The sequence below is a fragment of the Lepidochelys kempii genome, chromosome 1, assembly GCF_965140285.1.
Source record: "Lepidochelys kempii isolate rLepKem1 chromosome 1, rLepKem1.hap1, whole genome shotgun sequence".
Lineage (NCBI taxonomy): Eukaryota > Metazoa > Chordata > Testudines > Cheloniidae > Lepidochelys > Lepidochelys kempii.
Window position 1 is genome coordinate 291,209,601 of NC_136380.1, and position 21,123 is coordinate 291,230,723.

General features: G+C 40.4%; 1 protein-coding gene across 10 annotated transcripts in view; it reads right to left on the reverse strand.

Moving 5' to 3' along the window:
* Positions 1-21,123, reverse strand: part of SRGAP1 (SLIT-ROBO Rho GTPase activating protein 1) — a 233,448-nt gene that overhangs the window by 77,975 nt on the left and 134,350 nt on the right. For 9 of the 10 annotated variants that reach the window (XM_073327901.2, XM_073327898.2, XM_073327897.2 and 6 more), the window contains 3 exons: positions 18,926-18,988; positions 753-935; positions 144-272 (listed from right to left, as the gene is read on the reverse strand). In XM_073327901.2, the coding sequence (XP_073184002.2) occupies positions 144-272; positions 753-935; positions 18,926-18,988 (375 nt within the window). The remainder of the gene's footprint in view (positions 1-143; positions 273-752; positions 936-18,925; positions 18,989-21,123) is intronic. The other variant, XM_073327900.2, reaches the window with a different exon arrangement.

Below are 21,123 nucleotides of genomic sequence, written 5' to 3' on the forward strand. Positions count from 1 at the left end.
ATATTATAGCGATCAATATACTATATGATCAGTGACAAATGTAACTAAACATTGTACACGTCCTCTTTGAAGATGAAAAGCAGACAAAAAAACACTACGTATTACTCCTGAAGAGAACATAGGTATAAACATCAAGTACTTACATCAATTAAATCTGAAAGGTCATGAATATAATACTTGAAAACAGAAGCGTTGGTTGCTTCAAGGGTTAGTAGGTACTCATTTCGGGCTTTAATAGATTTCAGCTTGTTTTCAGAGTATTTTGCTTGACGCTGAGAAAGAAATTGTGTATTAATATAGAGAGAAAGTTCGAATACCTCAAATTTATCATTCAACAAAATAGATAAGTGTGCATGAATTGTTACTATCAACTAGAAAGAAACTTCAATTTTTGCTATGCATTTAACAGAAACACAATTTCAAAACCCCATCAACAGAAAATGTAATTTATGAACAAGCCATGTAATGAGGAAATTACGGGGAGTAAAATCACCCACTATCTCTGAATTGCAAGTTCTCTGTAAGCTACTACTAGTTTATAACATTAATATATCTAACTAGCTACTGCTAGTTTATCACAGATTATATTAAACTCATTATATGCCACATATTTCCTTAATAGACAATCTCTCTCTAAAACCATTCTATAGAAACATATACATCTAAGCTACAGCTTCAAAGGAAACTCAGAACTACACTGAATTTATTTCAAATTAAACAGGACAACCAGCTTTTAATGAAATCCTATTTACTTTTTCCTTCATTTTCTCAATCTTCTTCACAGAACTCCTCCTCTGGTGTCTCTCCTCTAGTCGAATATGAAAGACAGGGTCTCCTGATCTCCCAATCTGTTTTTCTTCTTGCTTCTCTGCCTCCTTCAACTTGCTTTCTGCACTGATGCTCTCTGCATGATACATATGGTATGTTTTCATGACCTGTGGAAGAGACGGTCAAAGAAGAGTTAAGAGACAATGGATATAAAAAAGCTTCTCATAAAAAAAAAAAATCACAGGGCCCCTGAATAAAAATACCATCTTATGAAGCCTCAGCAGGTGGCATGCGCTAAAGAAATAGAAGCAGCTTCTGTAGCTGAATAGTCAGCAAGGCCTAAGAAGCTTTCATAGGCTGGCAGACATTGAGGAGGACTCCCAGCTGGATAGGCTCAATGGTGACTTAGTCTCATTTGACAGCTTTTGAAACATGGCTTAGCACTGATTCTCAGCAGCCTGCTGTATGCTATTTCAGGTGAATATAGAACAGATGTATTTTAAAGTTTTGTGCAAAAAAATCCCAAAAGCTTTTGGAGAACTCTAACTGTGCATAATGTATGTAAGTACTAAACTATTTAGCACTTAAGCTGTTGATAGAACTAAAATGTGATCTATATTGAAAATAAAACAGCAGACTGTTCACTTCCTTCCTTAATGAACACAGAAAATTTGGTACAGCATTTCAAAATGAGTTGATTTTTTAATACATTTGCAAACATAGGATTACAGCTTCTATGCAAAAATACCTAATATATGGAAATGATATTATTATATTACGGCAGGATGCATTCAGAACAGCACGGCACTGCGCTATGCACTATACATTTGCATAGTAAGAGATACTCCCTGCCCCAAAGACCCTACAATCTAAATAGACAAGACAGACAAAGGTTTGGAAGAGGAAGCAGCGATACAGCAGGGCAATGGTCAAGCTGGGTACAAAATGCAGGCCTATTGGGTCCCAGTTGTACATTGCTTAAATTTAACTGAATGTTATGTTTTACCCATTACATTTGGCATTCTTACTAAAAAGCACTTCTAACAGCAAGAAATAATCTATGCAGAGGGATTCATGTTATATATATATGAAATAAAAGAACTGATAAAATACAACAGATCATAATTTTTCAATAATTTTGTTTTGTAAAATAAACACTGAAAAGAACAGCAAGTGATGAGATTCCATTAAAGATGACATGAAAAGGAAATTAAAAATATGGGTTGTGGCCTTTAGAAGATACTTTTTATATAGAAGGCCTACAAGATTTTTTCAGCAGAAGCATGCCAGCCTCAGAATGAGAACCATGCTCTTTTAGATCGGAGGCCAAGGCCTACCCCACCATCCGGGCCAAATAGGAAAGTCATCTAGTTTTTCTGTCTCAGTTTTTTTGCCAGTAAAAAGGGCATAATGACACTTTGCACTTTTTCAACTGCAGACCTCAAGTTGCTTGACAAAAGTGGCTAAGCCTGAGTAGTGCTGTTTTACAAACAAACTAGGCACTCAGATGTGAAGCAATTTTCCAGAGAGCCCCTGTAGTCTAGTTGATGAGATATAACCGTGTCTCACACTCCCCACCAACTGTTTACACATGAAACAGAAGCTGTGACATTCCAGCTAGCAGCACTAAGGGAATACTGCTAGGAACTAGCTCTCTCGGAGGACTCCAATAAGCCCAGACTGGAGTGCCATTCCCTCAAGCTTCATATCCCTGGAGAGAGCTCCTTCTTCATCTCAACCTCTCCTTACACGTAAAGATTACAAAATCCACAGCACCTCAATAGACACTACTTCCAAAGCAAATCTTTGTCAACTCCACCCTCTCCTGAAGCCTGGCCTTGACTCTGTCTCCTGAGGAACAGAGAGTCCATTTCAAATTCACATTTCCATCTGAAAACGTATCTGCTAGTGTTATAAGTAAAACATACAATTACTAGAATTGGAAGAGACTTGCGTTTGTCTGTTTTTGCAGGTTTCAGAGTAGCAGCCTTGTTAGTCTGTATCCGCAAAAAGAACAGGAGTACTTGTGGCACCTTGGAGACTAACCAATTTATTTGAGCATAAGCTTTCGTGGGCTACAGCCCACTTCATCGGATGCATAGAATGGAACATATAGTAAGAAGATATATATACACATACAGAGAACGTGAAAAGGTGGAAGTTGCCATACCAACTCTAAGAGGCTAATTAATTAAGATGAGCTTCTCCTGCTGATAATAGCTCATCTTAATTAATTAGCCTCTTAGAGTTGGTATGGCAACTTCCACCTTTTCACGTTCTCTGTATGTGTATATATATCTTCTTACTATATGTTCCATTCTATGCATCCGATGAAGTGGGCTGTAGCCCACGAAAGCTTATGCTCAAATAAATTGGTTAGTCTCCAAGGTGCCACAAGTACTCCTGTTCTGTTTTTGCAGTATACCAAGGGCTGGTCTACACACAGCGTTTGCAACGAGAGAACCGTGTTGGTTTAGAAATTAATACAGTTAAATTAGTGCAGCCCTAGTGCAGATGCAGTGATATCAGCAGTGACATTAACATATATATGATGTGTCTGCATCCACACTGGAAGGTTATTCTATTTTAACTATATCAGTTTCTAACAGGTGTCGTTAAATCGGTGCACAAAGTATAGACCAGCCCTTACTTTGTGCATTTGGCTTGTGTATAGTGTGTTTTGTTGATGGCACTTCCTATTTCATGCATTGTTATGATTACATCATTCTCAGGCAATTCTCTGGAGAGCTCACAAACACAGTCCTCCCCAGGTTCTGCCAGTGGGTGTTTACCAGTAATAGCAGCAACACTTTAATTGCAGAGGCAGCAGGCAGATATTTGCACAAAATGAAAGGGATTAGAGGGGTGACTGGGCCCAAACATTTTTGGTGTTGTTCCCACAAGACAGACAGACAACATGAAGTTTGCATGTGAAGTTGCACAGTTAGCTCTTTTTCTTAATTTTCTACCATGTTTTGCGGGATGTTCTCTCTCTCTTTTTGCACTAGAGGGTCTAAAATGATGTCAAATCATAGAAGAGATTGGTAAAAACCTCCGTTGCCCAAGTCTTCTGCTTACTGAAAGCTTGTGGAATGGACTCTAAATTCTAAATTCAGAAAACAGACTCGTTAGTTTAATTTTTTTGGTAGTCTGTTTCACTTTCTGGTTCTCATGCAGAAGTGCAATGTTACAATGCAAATGCTGCATAAGAATATTGAAATCCAAACAAAAACCCTGTTTATTTTTTTAAGAAGTTATGAAAATGCTACTGATATGAAAATGTAAAAACATCCTACATTTTGCAACTAAACTGCCAGTCAGTGTCTCTTTAAATGAATTACAAATTCTCAGTACAAATTTTAAAGCTGCCCATCAGAATGTGCCTCTCTATTGGAATGATTAAATTATCCTATAATTTATTTTCTTATTGTTTTGTTTATTTAGTAAAAGCCCTCCATATGAGATAAACAAACACCTTCACTTCCAAATATTTTTTAAAGAAACTGCTATTTCAAAAATATATGGATGTTTTACTCTTTGTGCAAATCTACAACATAATTGGAAAATTCAAAGTTAATGCAAGATCAAGACAAAGATCAATAAGATTTATGATGCATTTCCTGCCTAATGGCAGCATTTTAAAATTAAAAACAATTTAAAAAATAATCAAATCAGTAATACATATCCATCTTGCTCATCAATACTTAGATATTTCAGTGGCAATTCTTTTAGGGTCCAATTCAGTTACAGAAGTCAATGGGAGATTTTCTTGTACAAAGAGTTCTGATCTGGGTCCTCAAGCTATTATTTGGAACAAATATCCTGGTGAAATGTACAGTGCTCCTCTCAATTGCCTGACAAACTGTTGAACTGATAGGCCATACTGTCAGAATATACATCACTGTAGTGACTTTAATTAGTCCCAAAAGTGGTTATTGATCTGCCATCAAGTGTTCATTGAAGAGGAAGAGCAAGGTCATAATTTCACAAATGCTGGGCTGTCATCATGACAGATACAGTGCGCTCCTGTTCTGTATTTGACAGACATCTGTAAATGCAATATCAGTCTTCCTATAAAATAAAATGAGTTTAATTCTACCAATTTAGCAGGTGCTATAGGTGCATTACAGATGTTTTAAAATAAGGATTTCTGACCCCCAACAAAGGCTGAAGAGCTAGCTCAGTGGTTTGAGCATTGGCCTGCTAAACCCCGGGTTGAGAGTTCAATCCTTGAGGGGGCCATTTGGGATCAGAGCAAAAATTGGGGATTGGTCCTGCTTTAAGCAGGGGGTTGGACTAGATGATCTCCTGAGGTCCCTTCCAACCCTGGTATTCTATGATCATCTTAGAGGGAGGAATAGTGGTTTGAGCGTTGGCCTGCTAAACCCAGGGGTGTGAGTTCAATCCTTGAGAAAGCCATTTAGGGATCTGGGCAAAAATTGGGGATTGGTCCTGCTTTGAGCAGAGGGTTGGACTAGATACCTCCTGAGGTCCCTTCCAACCCTCATATTCTATTTTATGACAAAGTCAGCCTAAAAGTGGCTGGAAAGGGTTATGCTGCACCAAATTACAAGTGTTCTATTTGCAAAGAAATAGATTACTCTTGATTTTAGTGTGGAAGCCTCAGTGTCATTGATAGGAGTTCAGTATGTAGATGGAGGGCAGTATATGGCACTCACGCATCATGGTGAAGTGCATATTACAGAAAAATTGGATAATTATTTTAGTTAAATGCACAAATTCATTGTGCAGATCCATCAATAAGAAAGTAATTTGTACTATGTAAGACAACTGGGTTTTGTGGGGACATGGCAGGAAGTTTTTTTGTTAAAAGGCTGTTTTTCATTTCCTCTTTGCTATCACGTTATAGGATTGTTCCCATCGCTCTGCATTTTTCATAATAGTGGATTGAGGTCTGGCTCAAAAATTTAAACTTCTTTTGTTGAAAACTTCCCATCCCCCCAACTATCAGAGCTGCCCAGAGCACCAAGATATATCACGAGACGTTAACATTATCTGCTGAGAGAAGGAACAAAATCTAATTTTTATAATAAAACTGCATAATTAATAGTCTTGTCCCTTGTTTATCATGAAAACGCTACTCAACTGCATCAATGGGTGGGGGAACTTGATGGGGCAAGTGGTGAAAGGGGGACACTTGCTAGAGGACAATAGGTAGCTCCTCCCCCTAGGAGCCTCTGTCACCCATTTAGCCAGCTGGGGGACAGGGGTGCTAATTGACCAGCAATCCCCAGATCTCAGGATTTAGCCCAGCGCAGGGGCTATGTGGAACCTCTTTCGGCTCCATTCTAGCAGAGAAACGGTTACTCATCTGCTTCCAGCAGCAGCAACAGCAGTCCTCAAGTTGCAGAGGAAGGCTGGTAAGAATTCTGGGGCCTCTTTCCCCAGGGGCAGAGGGTCTACCTCTGCCTCCCTTGGCATGGGGGCTCTGCCTGCTACAGGAGGGATTCCATTACGACTCCCCTGGGAGCTCCCTAGGAGGCCGGGAGCCACATGAGTGTGGCCCTGGAACCATGTCCAGGGCTAGCCCTGGACCAAATGGTTCCCTAGCTGAAGAGCTAGCTCAGTGGTTTGAGCACTGGCCTGCTAAACCTGGGGTTGTGAGTTCAATCCTTGAGGGGGCCATTTGGGATCAGGGCAAAAATTGGGGATTGGCCCTGTTTTAAGCAGGGGGTTGGACTAGATGACCTCCTGAGGTCCCTTCCAACCCTGGTATTCTATGATCATCTTTGGCACCCCCCCCCCATTTGTTAAACTTTTGAATACCTTATTTTTATTGCATTACTAGCCCCTTTCATGACTTTGCTGCACGATTTGCATGCATGATTTATCCCTGTCATAAGACAATAAATGAGGCTGGTGACGGCCTTTGTTTTACACTGTGGGTGGTTTAACATCCTTTATCATGCAGAAAATGTCCTGGAAGTGGATAATGGTGTTACTGATGCTCTCTTGCTCTCAGGATGACCAATTGCAGGAACAAACCCAGCTGGCCAGCAGGGACTTGCACCCATTGTCCCAACAACTTGGGGATATTGGCTCATGACAGCAGTAGAATTAGTTGAAAACTTGGTTGCCCTGAGGACTCTAAGGACCTATAAGGCCAGCCGTTCAGAATTAGCGAAATTTAGGGAACAGGAAGGGCTTCATTGTGGGTGGCCTATACCCACACATCAGGGGTCACAACAAGTGGTGCCTCTGACCCACCACTGGTGGGCTCCCTTCACTATCTCTGGCCGGCTAGTGGGCCTATCCTTCTGGAGTACGTTGGTGGGTTTCCCAGACCCATGCGGGCATTTCATAGCAAGGAAACTGTTAGAAGGGTGGTCCTGGAGGGGTGAGGGCTAGAGTGACGACAGGTTACCCACTCTGTTGGAGTTTCCAAAGGCTCTGCCTGGGGCTGCAGTTGTAGGAGGCAGTCCATTTTATTTAAGGCGACATTTATTGTTGCCTTCTTTGGCACTTTGAGAGTGAGTCAGCTGACGTCTATAAGAGCTGCGGACAGGTCCCAGAGTGCGTTAAATGTAACAGATGTGCAACTCTGTGCAGGAGTGGTGTCCTTGTGCTTACAGTACTCAAAAACAGACCAGAAGGGAAGAGGGACCTATGTGGCGTTAAAGGAATGTGCAGACAAGCACTTGTTCCCCATAAAGGTGATAAGAGTCTCACTAAAATCCAGGGCCTGCAACCAGGCCTGTTGTTCTCATGTGGTGATGGCAGCTTCCTGACAAGGTATCAATTCAGCATGGTACTGAAAAACACCCTGCACTACTGTGGTCTTCACCAGGGTAAATGCAGTACTTACTTTTTCAGGATTAGTGAAATGTCAGTGGCTGCAGAGGGTTTTGGACCATGTTAGGTGCAGGCAATAGAGCACTAAAAATCAAGGGCTACAGGACTTATGTCTGCACCAAGGAAAAGATGGCAGGGAACGGCGAAACATACGTAACCCAATGTGCTTGTTTGTTTTAGAAGCTACCCAGAGTGTACGCAATATTTGGATTTGTTGGCACCCTATATTGCACTGGGGCCATAAGACGCTGCCAGGACAGCAGACGGATCTCAGCTGGGCTTCAGTGCTGAAGCTGTTAGTATCCACAAGAGGCATGCAGTGGGATCAGGTTGTACCACTTCTGCACTCACTGACAAAAAAGGGCTAGAGCCCTGGTGGGAAAGATTAGAAAAAGTAAATAATGGGGTCACCAAGATATTCCTGGAGAAAGGGGGGTTCCATGATACACCATGGAGACATCCATTACAATCGGCCAGAAGTTTTCAGGGATGATGGTGTATATCCATCAGATGGAGGTGCTGACATACGGCTACGGCATGTGCAGACATGGATTGAGCAAGTGGTGCGATACCAGGTGGCGTGGTTGGGTGGAGAGTGACCAAGCTTGTTGCTGGCACTTCCTGTGGCTGGTTTCCAGTGCAGCTAAGAGAAAGAAAGATTTCTAGAGGTAAAAGACCTGGGATTTTGGTGTTGGGCCTTGGGCTCATGTGATAGGATGAGACCTTCTGGCCTTCGGGGGCTGAGGTCCTCACCCTGCTGCACCCTCGGTCCTCTTGTGGGGGCGGGGAAGGGTGCTAGGACTCAGAAAGAACTGAGTCCTGCGGGGTAGGGCTGAAGAGAGCATACCCCGCCTTATGGGTTCTATGGTAAGTCCTGCAGCATTGGAACCAATTAAATGGCTGGTATAGGAAAGTATGGGTGATGAGTGGGTAGTGCTCCTCCCCCGTGTTAAAGTTGTGGTCTGCCACTTAATTCCATGCATGCGTCTGTCCTCATTTTGCTGCTGTGTCCACATCAACAGACATTTAACAGAACACCAGCTTACTGTTGCTGAAATTACTGTCTTTGATTTATTTCAAAACTCCCTCCAGTAAAGTAGTATTTCTTCCTGGAAATTGAGTGTGTGTGAGATTCATTAATCTGGCCAGCTGGCAGTTCCCAAGAGAAATAAAGCAAAATCTTATACTAATTTCCCATTTTCCTTGGTCTCTCACACTTGTGTTCAGAGGACTGTTAGGAGACTGGATATTAGACATTTTCATCATCCTACTCACTTCCATACCAATCTCTGATGCAAGTCCTGGAAATATCACTGATGTTTTACTGCCATCTTGGCATTACTGACCTCACTATCTATCAAATCTCTAGTACTATGCAATAAGTTGGACATAAACTTCTGTGTATCATCATTGTATTAGGTGACACTCCTAATGAAAATTGAAAATTCTGTAGCAACTTCCTTTAAAATTAAACACTGGAGATTTTTAATGAATTATATAAGGCAATGAGATATACAATCGGTACAACAGCCCGTGTTATTTATTTTAATATTAAATTCATTTTATTTTGCACTATCCCCCACATTTTCAGACTTCAGCATGCCACAGATTTTTGTATTGCTTACAAAAATTGTCAGGGCAGAAGGTTTTGACAGCTGAGTAGAGGATACCAACACGTATTTTTAGGATGCCTCAAAAATTCCTGGTTTTTGATATACACAGCAGATATTAACAAAAAGAAAAGGAGTACTTATGGCACCTTAGACACTAACCAATTTATTTGAGCATTAGTCTCTAAGGTGCCACAAGTACTCCTTTTCTTTTTGCGAATACAGACTAACACGGCTGCTACTCTGAAACCTGTCATACAGCACATATTGTCCGTCATTACTATCACTTAACTTCTGCAAAATGATTTGACTGGAGTGGAGAAACACCAAAAGGATCATTCTAAATCCAGGTTTAAATACAGTTTACTTACCACTTACTGCAGTCCCTCTGAATCTATTAAAACTGTATATGGCCAAGGCTGGATTAAGGCAATCCAAGGCCCTAGGCTCATGGCCAGATTCCTGGGGTCAAGTTTCTCAGTTGGAGCAGCAAATGCCCATTGAGGTACATGAAGCAATTAACACCTCTTAAAGCTATTGTTTCAGGCTGTTTGCAGACACAGGCAGACATCACTGCATAAATTACACTCTGGTGATCTTTTCAAGATTGTCTCCTCTACCATAAGGTCTAGAGGGACTTACTGTGTTTAAATGAAAGCGGATACTCTGATTTATTTATTTATTTGGTGTATGCAATCCAAGCCAAGCCACAGCGTTCTTATCAACGATATTTAATGCATGAAGACCTCCAGAAAGTTGAGTCATTTTGCAGTCCTCAACAATGTGTGTCAGGGTTTGTGGCTACCCACATTGACATACTGGACTGTCTCTAAAATGCCACTGAAATTCCACTGCAGCGCAAATTCCGTGTCTGGTACAAAACTGATTCAGAAGGCTCTGTTGCCTTTGCAGAAAATCAAACCTGGGTTGACGCTGAGTTGGATCAGAGATAAGAGAATTATTTCTCACTTTCTCTGCGGACCATGAAGAAGAAGAATCACAGAAGATTAGGGTTGGAAGAGACCTCAGGAGGTCATCTAGTCCAACCCCCTGCTCAAAGCAGGACCAACCCCAACTAAATCATCTCAGCCAGGGCTTTGTCAAACCAGGCCTTAAAAACCTCTAAGGATGGAGATTCCACCACCTGAAGCTCACCGCATGTTCTCTACCATAAACCACCACAGTTAGTACACTGCCTGTGTCTATGCATAGTTGGCACCTTGTGTTGGCACTTTGCGTACTCACAAGGATGCTTGTTTTGATGCACAGTGAGGTGCACCGTAGGTAGGTATTGCAGTGTACAACTCACTACCATCCACTGTCTTTTCAGAAGTTTTTGGCAATGCATGGTGGGGCAGAAACAAGTCTTAGAGGGATGACCGGGATTGCAGAGTCATGTTTCCATCATGCAACTTTCTCCATCTCATACTGTCATCTCTATCCCATAATTTTCATGCCTATTTTTAAAATCTCACAAACCCCTGTGGGACTTGTCGCTGTCCACTATCTCTGACAGAAGCATCAAGCCTGCATAGCCCTGCACTGTTGTCATGAGCATTGCAAGCATAGGATGTACAATCATCCAGTATTTGCAGAGCTGCAAGAAGAGCCAAGGGGAACATGATGATTTCCTGGAGGTCAGAATGCTGTGTCAACACAGGTAATGTAGTGTCTACATTTGCGCTGCGTCGACCTCAGTATATCATCCATGGTTCAACGCCACTCGGGGAGATGGTGTTTGCATAATGGTTAGCTTACATAGGTGGGAGACAAAGTTAAGTGTAGACACATGAATAACTAGGTTGATGCATGGTGGCTTATGTCAAACTAACTTTGTAGTGTGTATATTTTTTATATATATATATACACATATATATATATATATATACACACACACAGACACAGAGAAAACATGAAAAAATCGGTGTTGCCATACCAACTATAACAAGAGTAATCAGTTAAGGTCAGCTATTATCAGCAGGAGAAAAAAAACTTTTTGTAGTGATAATCAGGATGGCCGATTTCCAACAGTTGACAAGAAGGTGTGAGTAACAGCAGGGGGAAAAAATAAGTATGTGGAAATAGTTTTACTTTGTGTAATGACCCATCCACTCCCAGTCTTTATTTAAGCCTAATTTAATGGTGTCCAGTTTGCAAATTAATTCCAATTCAGCAGTTTCTCGTTGGAGTCTGTTTGTGAAGTTTTTTTGTTGTAGTATTGCGACTTTTAGGTCTGTAAGCGAGTGACCAGGGAGATTGAAGTGTTCTCCGACTGGTTTTTTAATGTTATAATTCTTGACGTCTGATTTGTGTCCATTTACTCTTTTACGTAGAGACTGTCCGGTTTGGCCAATGTACATGGCAGAGGGGCATTGCTGGCACATGATGGCATATATCACATTGGTAGATGTGCAGGTGAAAGAGCTTCAGGCTGGGGGGCTGTCTGTCAAGCGTTCTTACAACTACAATACCCACCTGCGGAAGTGAAGAAACAGATTGACAGAGTGAGAAGAGTACCCAGAAGTCACGTACTACAGGACAGGCCCAACAAAGAAAGTAACCGAAAGCCACTAGCCGTCACCTTCAGCCCCCAACTAAAACCTCTCCAGCACATCATCGAGGATCTACAACCTATCCAAAAGGATGATCCCTCACTCTCACAGATCATGGGAGACAGGCCAGTCCTCTCTTACAGACAGCTCCCCAGCCTGAAGCAAATACTCACCAGCAACTACACACCACACAACAAAAACACTAACCCAGGAACCTATCCTTGCAACAAAGCCCATTGCCAACTGTGTCCACATATCTATTCAAGGGACACCATCATAGGACCTAATCACATCAGCCACACTATCAGAGGCTCATTCACCTGCACATCTACCAATGTGATATATGCCATCATGTGCCAGCAATGCCCCTCTGCCATGTACATTGGCCAAACCGGACAGTCTCTATGTAAGAGAGTAAATGGACACAAATCAGACGTCAAGAATTATAACATTAAAAAACCAGTCGGAGAACACTTCAATCTCCCTGGTCACTCGCTTACAGACCTAAAAGTCGCAATACTACAACAAAAAAACTTCACAAACAGACTCCAACGAGAAACTGCTGAATTGGAATTAATTTGCAAACTGGACACCATTAAATTAGGCTTGAATAAAGACTGGGAGTGGATGGGTCATTACACAAAATAAAACTATTTCCACATACTTATTTTTCCCCCTGCTGTTACTCACACCTTCTTGTCAACTGTTGGAAATTGGCCATCCTGATTATCACTACAAAAAGTTTTTTTTCTCCTGCTGATAATAGCTGACCTTAACTGATTACTCTCATTATAGCTGGTATGGCAATACCCATATTTTCAAGTTTTCTGTGTGTATATCTATATCTATCTACTTACTGTATTTTCCACTGCATGCATCTGATGAAGTGGGTTTTAGCCCACGAAAGCTTATGCTCAAATAAATTTGTTAGTCTCTAATGTGCCACAAGTACTCCTCGTTCACCTTGACACAAGTGTCTTCATTTTGGTGAATCTGGGCAGATCCTGAAAAGTCTGGTCTGGGAGTTACGAGTGTGTACCTCTGTGGATTGTGGATACTGGATTGTCTGCAGCCTTTTGATGAAGCATGGGCAGAGATAGTGGGAAATGACAGATTCCAAGATTTTTTGTATTTTCACCTGCCTGGAAGTGTTTTGTTTTATTTTTTTAAAGCTCGAGCCTTTTCTGTTGCAAAGAGGCTCTACAGTAGAAACTGATGTTCTGTTGCCTCATTAACCCAACCTTGCAGAAAGAGAAGGTTAAGGGGTGACTTGATTACAGTCTAAGTATCTACACAGGGAACAAATATTTAATAATGGACTCTTCAGTCTAACAGACAAAGGTATAACACAATCCAATGGCTGGAAGCTGAAGCTAGATAATTTCAGACAGGAAAGAAGGTGTACTTTTTTTTTTTTTAAAACAGTGAGGGTAATTAACCACTGGAACAATTCACTAAGGGTTGTGGTGGATTCTCCATTCCTAACTATTTTTAAATCCAGATTGGATGTTTTTCTAAAAACTATGCTCTAGCAATTATTTTGGGAAAGTCCTATGGCCTGACGCCAGATTAGATGACCACAGTGGTCCCTTCTGGACTGGGAATCTATGAAAACTGGTCTCTCCAAGCAAACAAACAGCAGCAAAAGTTGGAAACATATTTGGTCCTCATCTAACACACACACACACACACACACCCTTAATGAGGGCAATCCTTCAGGTCCCAGTGCAGCATGCACAATCTATAGAGGTACACGCTGACACCATCCAGGCCTGTCTCAGGCCCCAGAATTTACTTTTGCAGAACACATTATATCCCCCTTTCTAGTCTCATCAGCAGTGACAGATCTGATATTTAGCTCCAACAGTTTATACACTTGTGAAGAAACTCAGAGTGCTAATTACTAATCTACATTGATTTAGGGAGCAGTAGAAACTGGAGCAAGAGAAAGGGGTGAAGCAGCTGGGGTGGGGTGCTGGAAACATGAAAACACTGATTGACTGGCACATTAAAAGGAAAGTACATACATAATTAAAAATAGTTGTCACTTTTAATGTACTGAATTTGCAATACTTCACCATGAAGTTTAAATATTTGATTATTTTCTGCAAAATGTTTTGAATAATAATAAGAACAAGTGCAGAAACCAGTGAGAATTTTACTGAAATAAATTAAAATACATAGACTATTTGTCTTGAAATAATACACAGATGTATGCACTAAACATTTCAGTATCATGTACGAGGTACAAGAATATTTCACACAATGGGCCAGATGGCTCCTCCCACAGAAGAAGCCACAAGTAGGGGCTTATGGGAGAGGAAAACTGATGTTTCTCTTGTGGGATTTTCCATAGATCATTCCTCCAGGGAAGCCCTTCTTGCCCACTGGGGGGAAAAAAGGGGGCTCAGCACTCAGAATCTATGCTTCCCCAAAATCAACATGGTTCTTTGCTTATCCACTGGAAGCCAGGATCATCTGTTCCTGCTGTTTATTACCTCAATCCTGTTTATGACATCATAACACTAATTATGTTACAAATAGAGAGTGACTATGAAAACAACAGGAACAGATGAAATCCTAAGCAACAAGAATCCTGTTTTCATAGAGAAGTCCATACTCATGAAAACAGGGAAAGAGACAGAGAAAGTATAAATCAACATAATGGTCTCTAAAAGATTGTTTTCCATAAAGTGTCAGTAGGTTTTTAGTATTCCAGAGTGTGCCTGAATTTTGGAGATATTTCATCTCATTTACATGTTTTTCAATTCTAAGCTTTGTCATACTGAACACGAAGCAATATCACTTTGTAGCCTCTCTCAAAGGTCAGAGTTTGGGGTTTCATTATAGGCTTATACTTTCAAATTCTTAAAATGCCTTTGAGCAAAAAAGAGCTATTTTTCAAAATTATAAGCCTTTTTTATACTCGATAGGAGGTGACAAATAGCTTGAATTCTTTTGTGACCTCTCTTCCATTTTTCCTCTTGGGCTAGTTTCTTCTTTCTCAATCTACAACATTGTCTATTGACTTTAAGGAACGAATACAAAGACCACTGAAATCTTCCCATTGACTACAGCAGGCTTTAGATTAGGTCTTCTGAGAGCCATCCTTGAACAGGCTAAAAATGACTTCCCTGGGTAGACGTGCAAGACTGGATTTCCAATGAAGGGTTTTGAAATTGTCTTTTGTTTCTGGCTCCCTCACTAATACAAAAAGCTTAGAACATCTGTTGTAGCACTATTTCCAAAACTACTCCTGCACCACTTACTTAGCAATCTGCACATGAGATCAAGCCTAAGTTTTAAAAGGTTCCATTTATAAATTTTTGAACAAAAATCAGCAGGGATGCCCATAGAGAAGCCCCAGTCAACACAATCCATTTATCAAAAAGTTCTGAATGTCCCACAAAACCTTGGGATAAATGAGGTTGTACAGTATAAAGAGTTTGGGCATTCTGGAAGTATGAATGGCCAGGCTTGCCTGAACTGCTAAAATGTTTGGAGTGGAGGGTACGGTCTCGTGTCATTCAAAAGATAATTCCTTTGGATGTGGAATAATAGTTTGCTTCCAGCCAATGATCTTGAAGTAACCAGGTAGAGTATTAAAGTTCTCTAACACGTAACTTGCTGTTAAAAAAGTTCTTTAAGGCTTGCTAGAATGATTATATTAATTATTATTATTTGTATCATCATAGCACCAGGGAACCCCTCATGGGCCAGGACCCCATTGTGCTAGGCGCTGTACAAACACAGAACAAAAAGACAGTTGTTGCATCAGTGATCTTACAATCTAAGTATAAAATAAGAGACAATAGATGGAAACAGACAGATGGGGGAATGCAAGGAAACAATGAGACATTATTGTCTAAATAGACAAGACAGATGTAGGGTGGGGAAAGGGTTAGAACACACAAGCAGAGTCAACAGTGTGATAGCAGCAATCATCATGTTAGTGCCATGATTTCGATTAGTTTTGTTTTGGGTGGGTTTACTTAGAAGGGGTCAGCTAAATGGAAAGAAAAGACAAGGCAGGGGATGCAGGTGACAGGGGAAGTGGGTCAGGAGTGGAGTGAAGCTGATGTGAGGAGACTGAGGAGAGAGGGGAAGGGTTGGAGTAAACAACCAATCACTGTGGGACAGAGAAGGTTTGCCTGGAACGTCTAAAGGATGAAAAGTCCCTGCTTTGGCTCCATCTGGTCCTACAAGCTCAAGTCTCTGTTAAGGGTTAGGTCCTGCAGATGGACACACCTGGGCAGATACCTGAGGCCACGTGGAACCCGGCTGAAATCAGTGGGGCTCTGCACAGATACAGGGATGTGCCCAAGCATATCTATTTACAGGATATGGTCCTTACTGAGAAACTCAACCAGTAGAAATCCTAAAACATAATTTATTTACAATGACCACACCTGCTCCTTAAAGAGGCAGTTACTTGATATTACAGCTAATAACTAGCTCACTTTTTTTCTCTCTGATGGTCTTTAATCCATCTTTGAGCACAGCAGCTTTTTAAACCTGGAAAGTCATGTAATTTTAATGACCCTTTCTTATAAAATAATAAATTATGCTACAGGTTATAAATCCTTCCTCATACACCATTTTCAGTGGATTAAAAACTTGAATCCTTCTTCTTACTCAGGGAATTCAGAGATGCATGGGGGTACCTGAATGCCAGTCAGCATTCAAAGATTTTAATTTTAACAACTGCATGAGTGGAAACTGATCATTCCATTAAAAAAAAAATGCAAGGAAGAGAACAAACCAAAGGAGAGAGAGATCAATACCAGTCCACCTTTCACTTAACTGAACCACATTCAACTGTTTCCCTTCACTTTTTTCACACTGAAAAGGTTGCAATAATTTTATGGTTTTTGTTTATTGCTCATGACTAGAGCCAAATTTTAGTCACGTGTATTTTTAGTAAGAGTCATGGACAGGTCACAGGCAGTAAAAAAAAAATTCATGGTCTGTGACCTGTCTATGACTTGAACTATATATCTCTGACTAAATCCTGGGGTGGGGGCAGCCTGGATGCTCCGGGAGGTTCCTGGGGTGGGGTGGGGTGCGGGGGTTGGCAGGCTCCCTACTTGGCTCTGTGCCTCCCTGGAAGTGGCGACATCCCCTGAGCTCAGCTCCAAGGTAGAGGCATGACAGACTGCTCTGCACCCAGCCTTTGCCCCAAGCGCCAGTTCCACAGCCAATGGGAACTGCGGCCAATGGGAGCTCTGGGGGCGGAGTGATGTTGTCGCTTCCGGGGAGGCCCCCCCCCAAGGTAAGAGCCACCCAGAGCCCGTCTCACCCCATCCTGTGCCCCAACCCCCTGCCTCCTCCCACACTTAACTCCTGCTGAATATATAAAAAAACCTGCATTCAAGTCACTCAGTCCTACTTTAGCTAATCGCTCAGACAAACGAATTTGGTTACGATTTGCAGGAGATAATGCTTCTTATTTACAATGTCATCTGAAAGTGAGAACAGGCGTTCACATGGCACTGTTGTAGCCAGCGTCACAAGATATTTATGTGCCAGATACCATAATGATTCGCATGTCCCTTCATGCTTCAACCACCATTCCAGAGGACATGTGTCCATGGTGACAACGGGTTCTGCTCGATAATGATCCAAAGCAGAGTGGAATGATGCATATTCATTTTCATTGTCTGAGTCAGATGTCACCAGCAGAAGGCTGATTTTCTTTTTTGGTGGTTCGGCTTCTGTAGTTTCCGCATTGGAGTGTTCTCTTTTAAGACTTCTGAAAGCATGCTCCACATCTCATCCCTCTTAGATTTTGAGCAGCACTTCAGATTCTTAAACATTGAGTCGAGTGCTGTAGCTATTTTTAGAAATCTCACATTGGTACCTTCTTTGCATTCTGTCAAATCTGCTGTGAAAGTGTTCTTGAAATGAACATGTGCTGGGTCATCATCCGAGACTGCTATAACATGAAATATATGGCAGAATGTGGGTAAAAGAGAACAGGAGACATACAATTCTCCCCCAAGGAGTTCAGTCACAAATTTAATTAATGCATTCTTTTTTAACAAGTGTTATCAGCATGGAAGCATGTCCTCTGGAATGGTGGCCGAAGCACGAAGGAGCATACGAATGTTTAATATAATCTGGCATGTAAATATCTTACAATGCCAGCTACAAAAGCGCCATGTGAACGCCTGTTCTCACTTTCAATTGTCACTGTAAATAAGAAGCAGGCAGCATTATCTCCCGTAAATGTAAACAAACTTGTTTGTCTTAGCAATTGGCTGAACAAGAAGTAGGACTGAGTGGACTTGTAGATTCTGAAGTTTTCCATTGTTTTATTTTTGAATGCAGTTATGTAACAAAAAAATCTACATTTGTAAGTTAAACTTTCATGATAAAGAGATTGCACTGTAGTACTTGTGTTAGGTGAACTGAAAAATACTATTTCTTTTGTTTTTTACAGTGCAAATATTTGTAATCAAAAAGAAAGTGAGCACTCCACAGTTTATATTTTGCGTTATAATTGAAATCAATATATTTGAAAATGTAAAAAATGTTAAAATATTTAAATAAATGGTATTCTATTATTTAATATTGCAGGATTAATTGTGATTAATTTTTTTAATTGATTAATTTTTAATTGCTTGACAGCCCTACTTAAAACAAAACTCACACTTAAATATTAATACTGTGACAGAATTCAATATTCATTAGAAGCCATGGCATAGTGGTATGACTTCAATGGGACTACTTGATGCTTACAATGTAAGTGTTTCCAGGATCAATTCTTACAAAAATTATGAATGATTGGGAAATGTTATAATGAGCATGCAAGACAGAACATTTCAGCTGATAAATAAGGTGTGCACTGCACTAAGCATGTTTACCTACTTCAGGAAATGTATAAAGTTCAGCGAAACATTGAGAGGAAAAACAACTGGTTGGACTTTGTCAAGACAAAAATACTGTGGTATTTCTATTGGTGCAAGTTGCCATAAGGGGTGCTGGAACAATTTTTATAGTGGGGGTGCTGCTGATGGAAACCATGTATTTATTGTCTGTTATTACTACTTCAAGCCAAGGGGTGCAGCACCACCCCTAATTTCAGCACCAATGGTTGTCATCTAAAGGGATACTTACAGTGTGCAGAAATCAATTTGTACAAAACAGTTCTTGCAACAGAAGCTAACTAAATGTGCTTACCGTATAAAGCTCATTTAGAACTTTCATTAAATCTTCATGAAGCTGGAATGCAATCTCTTTGCTCTGTAATTAAAAAGAAATTATTACGAAGAGGCACTTAAATCTCCACAGAAATTTGCATTCATCATTCATTCATATTTGAAAGCTAGCACAATAAAGATTGTGAAGATGGCATTTTGACAGAATTCCAGTACACTAAAAATTAATGATTCAATGATATAGAGACAGACAACAGCTGGAGAGAAATTTTCTAATAGGAGATCTAGAAGTGATTTAAGAGTGCGATTCCCATGAAGTATCAGGAAATTAGGTGCCAACACAAAGGCTAAAGTTTAGGATTAATGTTATATGGCTTTTTAAAAACTGTATACTGTTTTACAACTGTTGCAATACACATACATAATAAACCACTTGTAACATAACATTCTAGGATATCCTATCCATTTCTATCATGAGTGTAGCCTTTGTTTCTCAGTACATACAACTATACTTTTGTGTAAATATTTATGCAAGCAGTAATTGTAGTTCCTCTTTGAAACAGATAAACAACTGCATAATTTTTCATGGAACAGAGAGCTGAAAAGCTTTGTTTAACTTTTCTGCACTGAGTCTTTGCTTTCATTATGACCCATAGAGAAGAAATACTTGGCACTGGTTAGTGAAGAAAGCAAATATGTCAAAACAGGAGAGTTTAATTGGAGCCTCATTCAAATAGATTCCTTTGTTTTTTGTCCATGTAACAGTTCAGTCAGATGAAAATGATGGCAACTGAGCAAGAGTTGCAGGCAATTGTACAGCAGTCTTTGGAAAGCAATTATGTAAAAGATTCATAGACTCTGGCAAACTGCCTTTTTAATATTTTTCCTTTAGTGCCTATCATCATAGCATCTAGCTAAACTACAGTGTGGGATCTCAACACATTTTTGCTTTTTGTGAGTAAACTGATAACCACCACTTAGCCTAAAAATCAAATGAAAACCAATCTCATGATAGACTGAGATTTTTAGCTGTGGAAAGCATTATATGCTTATATATTAGATGAAGAAAAATCATCTGTGGCATAGCAACTCACATCTTAGCGACTTACATACTTAGACATCAGTGAAACACCTGTAGGAATAACTGTACTTAAACACACATTTTATACTACACCCAAATTCCCCGAAGAGCCAGAGGAGACATGCCATCAAGTACACTTTCCAAGAAAATTAAACAACATTTCTGGAACAGACATTTTTCATTTGCTTCCCCTCCCCCCGCTGTCCCTATGTTTTAAAGCTATGTCACACCTACACCATCAGTTTCCAATTTTTATTAGAAGCCTTAAAGGCAAGATGATTTTTGATCATTTTCTGAGAGCCTGGAAGACGGAAAAGGGTTAGCAAGATTCATGTTGTGTAACAGACAATCAGCTTTGGTAACTAAGTCGTAACAGAATCCAGTTCCACATCAAGACAGCAGTTTTGAAGCTCTGTTATACAGATACCCCACACAATCTTTCCATTCTTTATGCTTTTGAAAGTTTGGAATATTTTAATGCTGAATCTCTCCTTCAAGTAGGTTCTGCCATTTGAAAGTCTAGCAAACAAGGCTTACTACTTCAATGTCTTTGCAAAATCCAGACTAATGCATTTTATGTTATGATAACTAAAGAGCAAGTACTGCAAGCTACATAGTTTATAGTACACCATGTAAAGATACATGATGTATTGCAACATATTGCAAATCATTGGTCTGAAACACAGTAAAAGCATCCTAAAAAATTCTAAACTCCTTTCATTGCTTTATTTGGCACATTACCTCTAAAAGTTAACAATCCTGCTTTATGGTAGCCCAGAATGACTCTGCTGCAGCTTGCCGATCACTTCACAGAACTCAGACCTGTTTTCCTTCAGGTAATCTTTTATATGGAACTAAATATGATCAGCCTGTGTTAAAAATATTTTTGCAGACCAAGATATATAAACAACATGGTAGTAACAAGACTATACACCAGGACTTGAGGTTGGAAATAAATCCATGGAGAAACCCTGAGGCGAGATCAGTCCCCAACCCCAACTCAATACATCCATATTTTTCAGCCAGCATTATCATAGAATCATGGAATATTAGGGTTGGAAGGGACCTCAGGAGGTCATCTAGTCCAACCCCCTGCTCAAAGCAGGACCAATCCCCAGCTAAATCATCCCAGTCAGGGC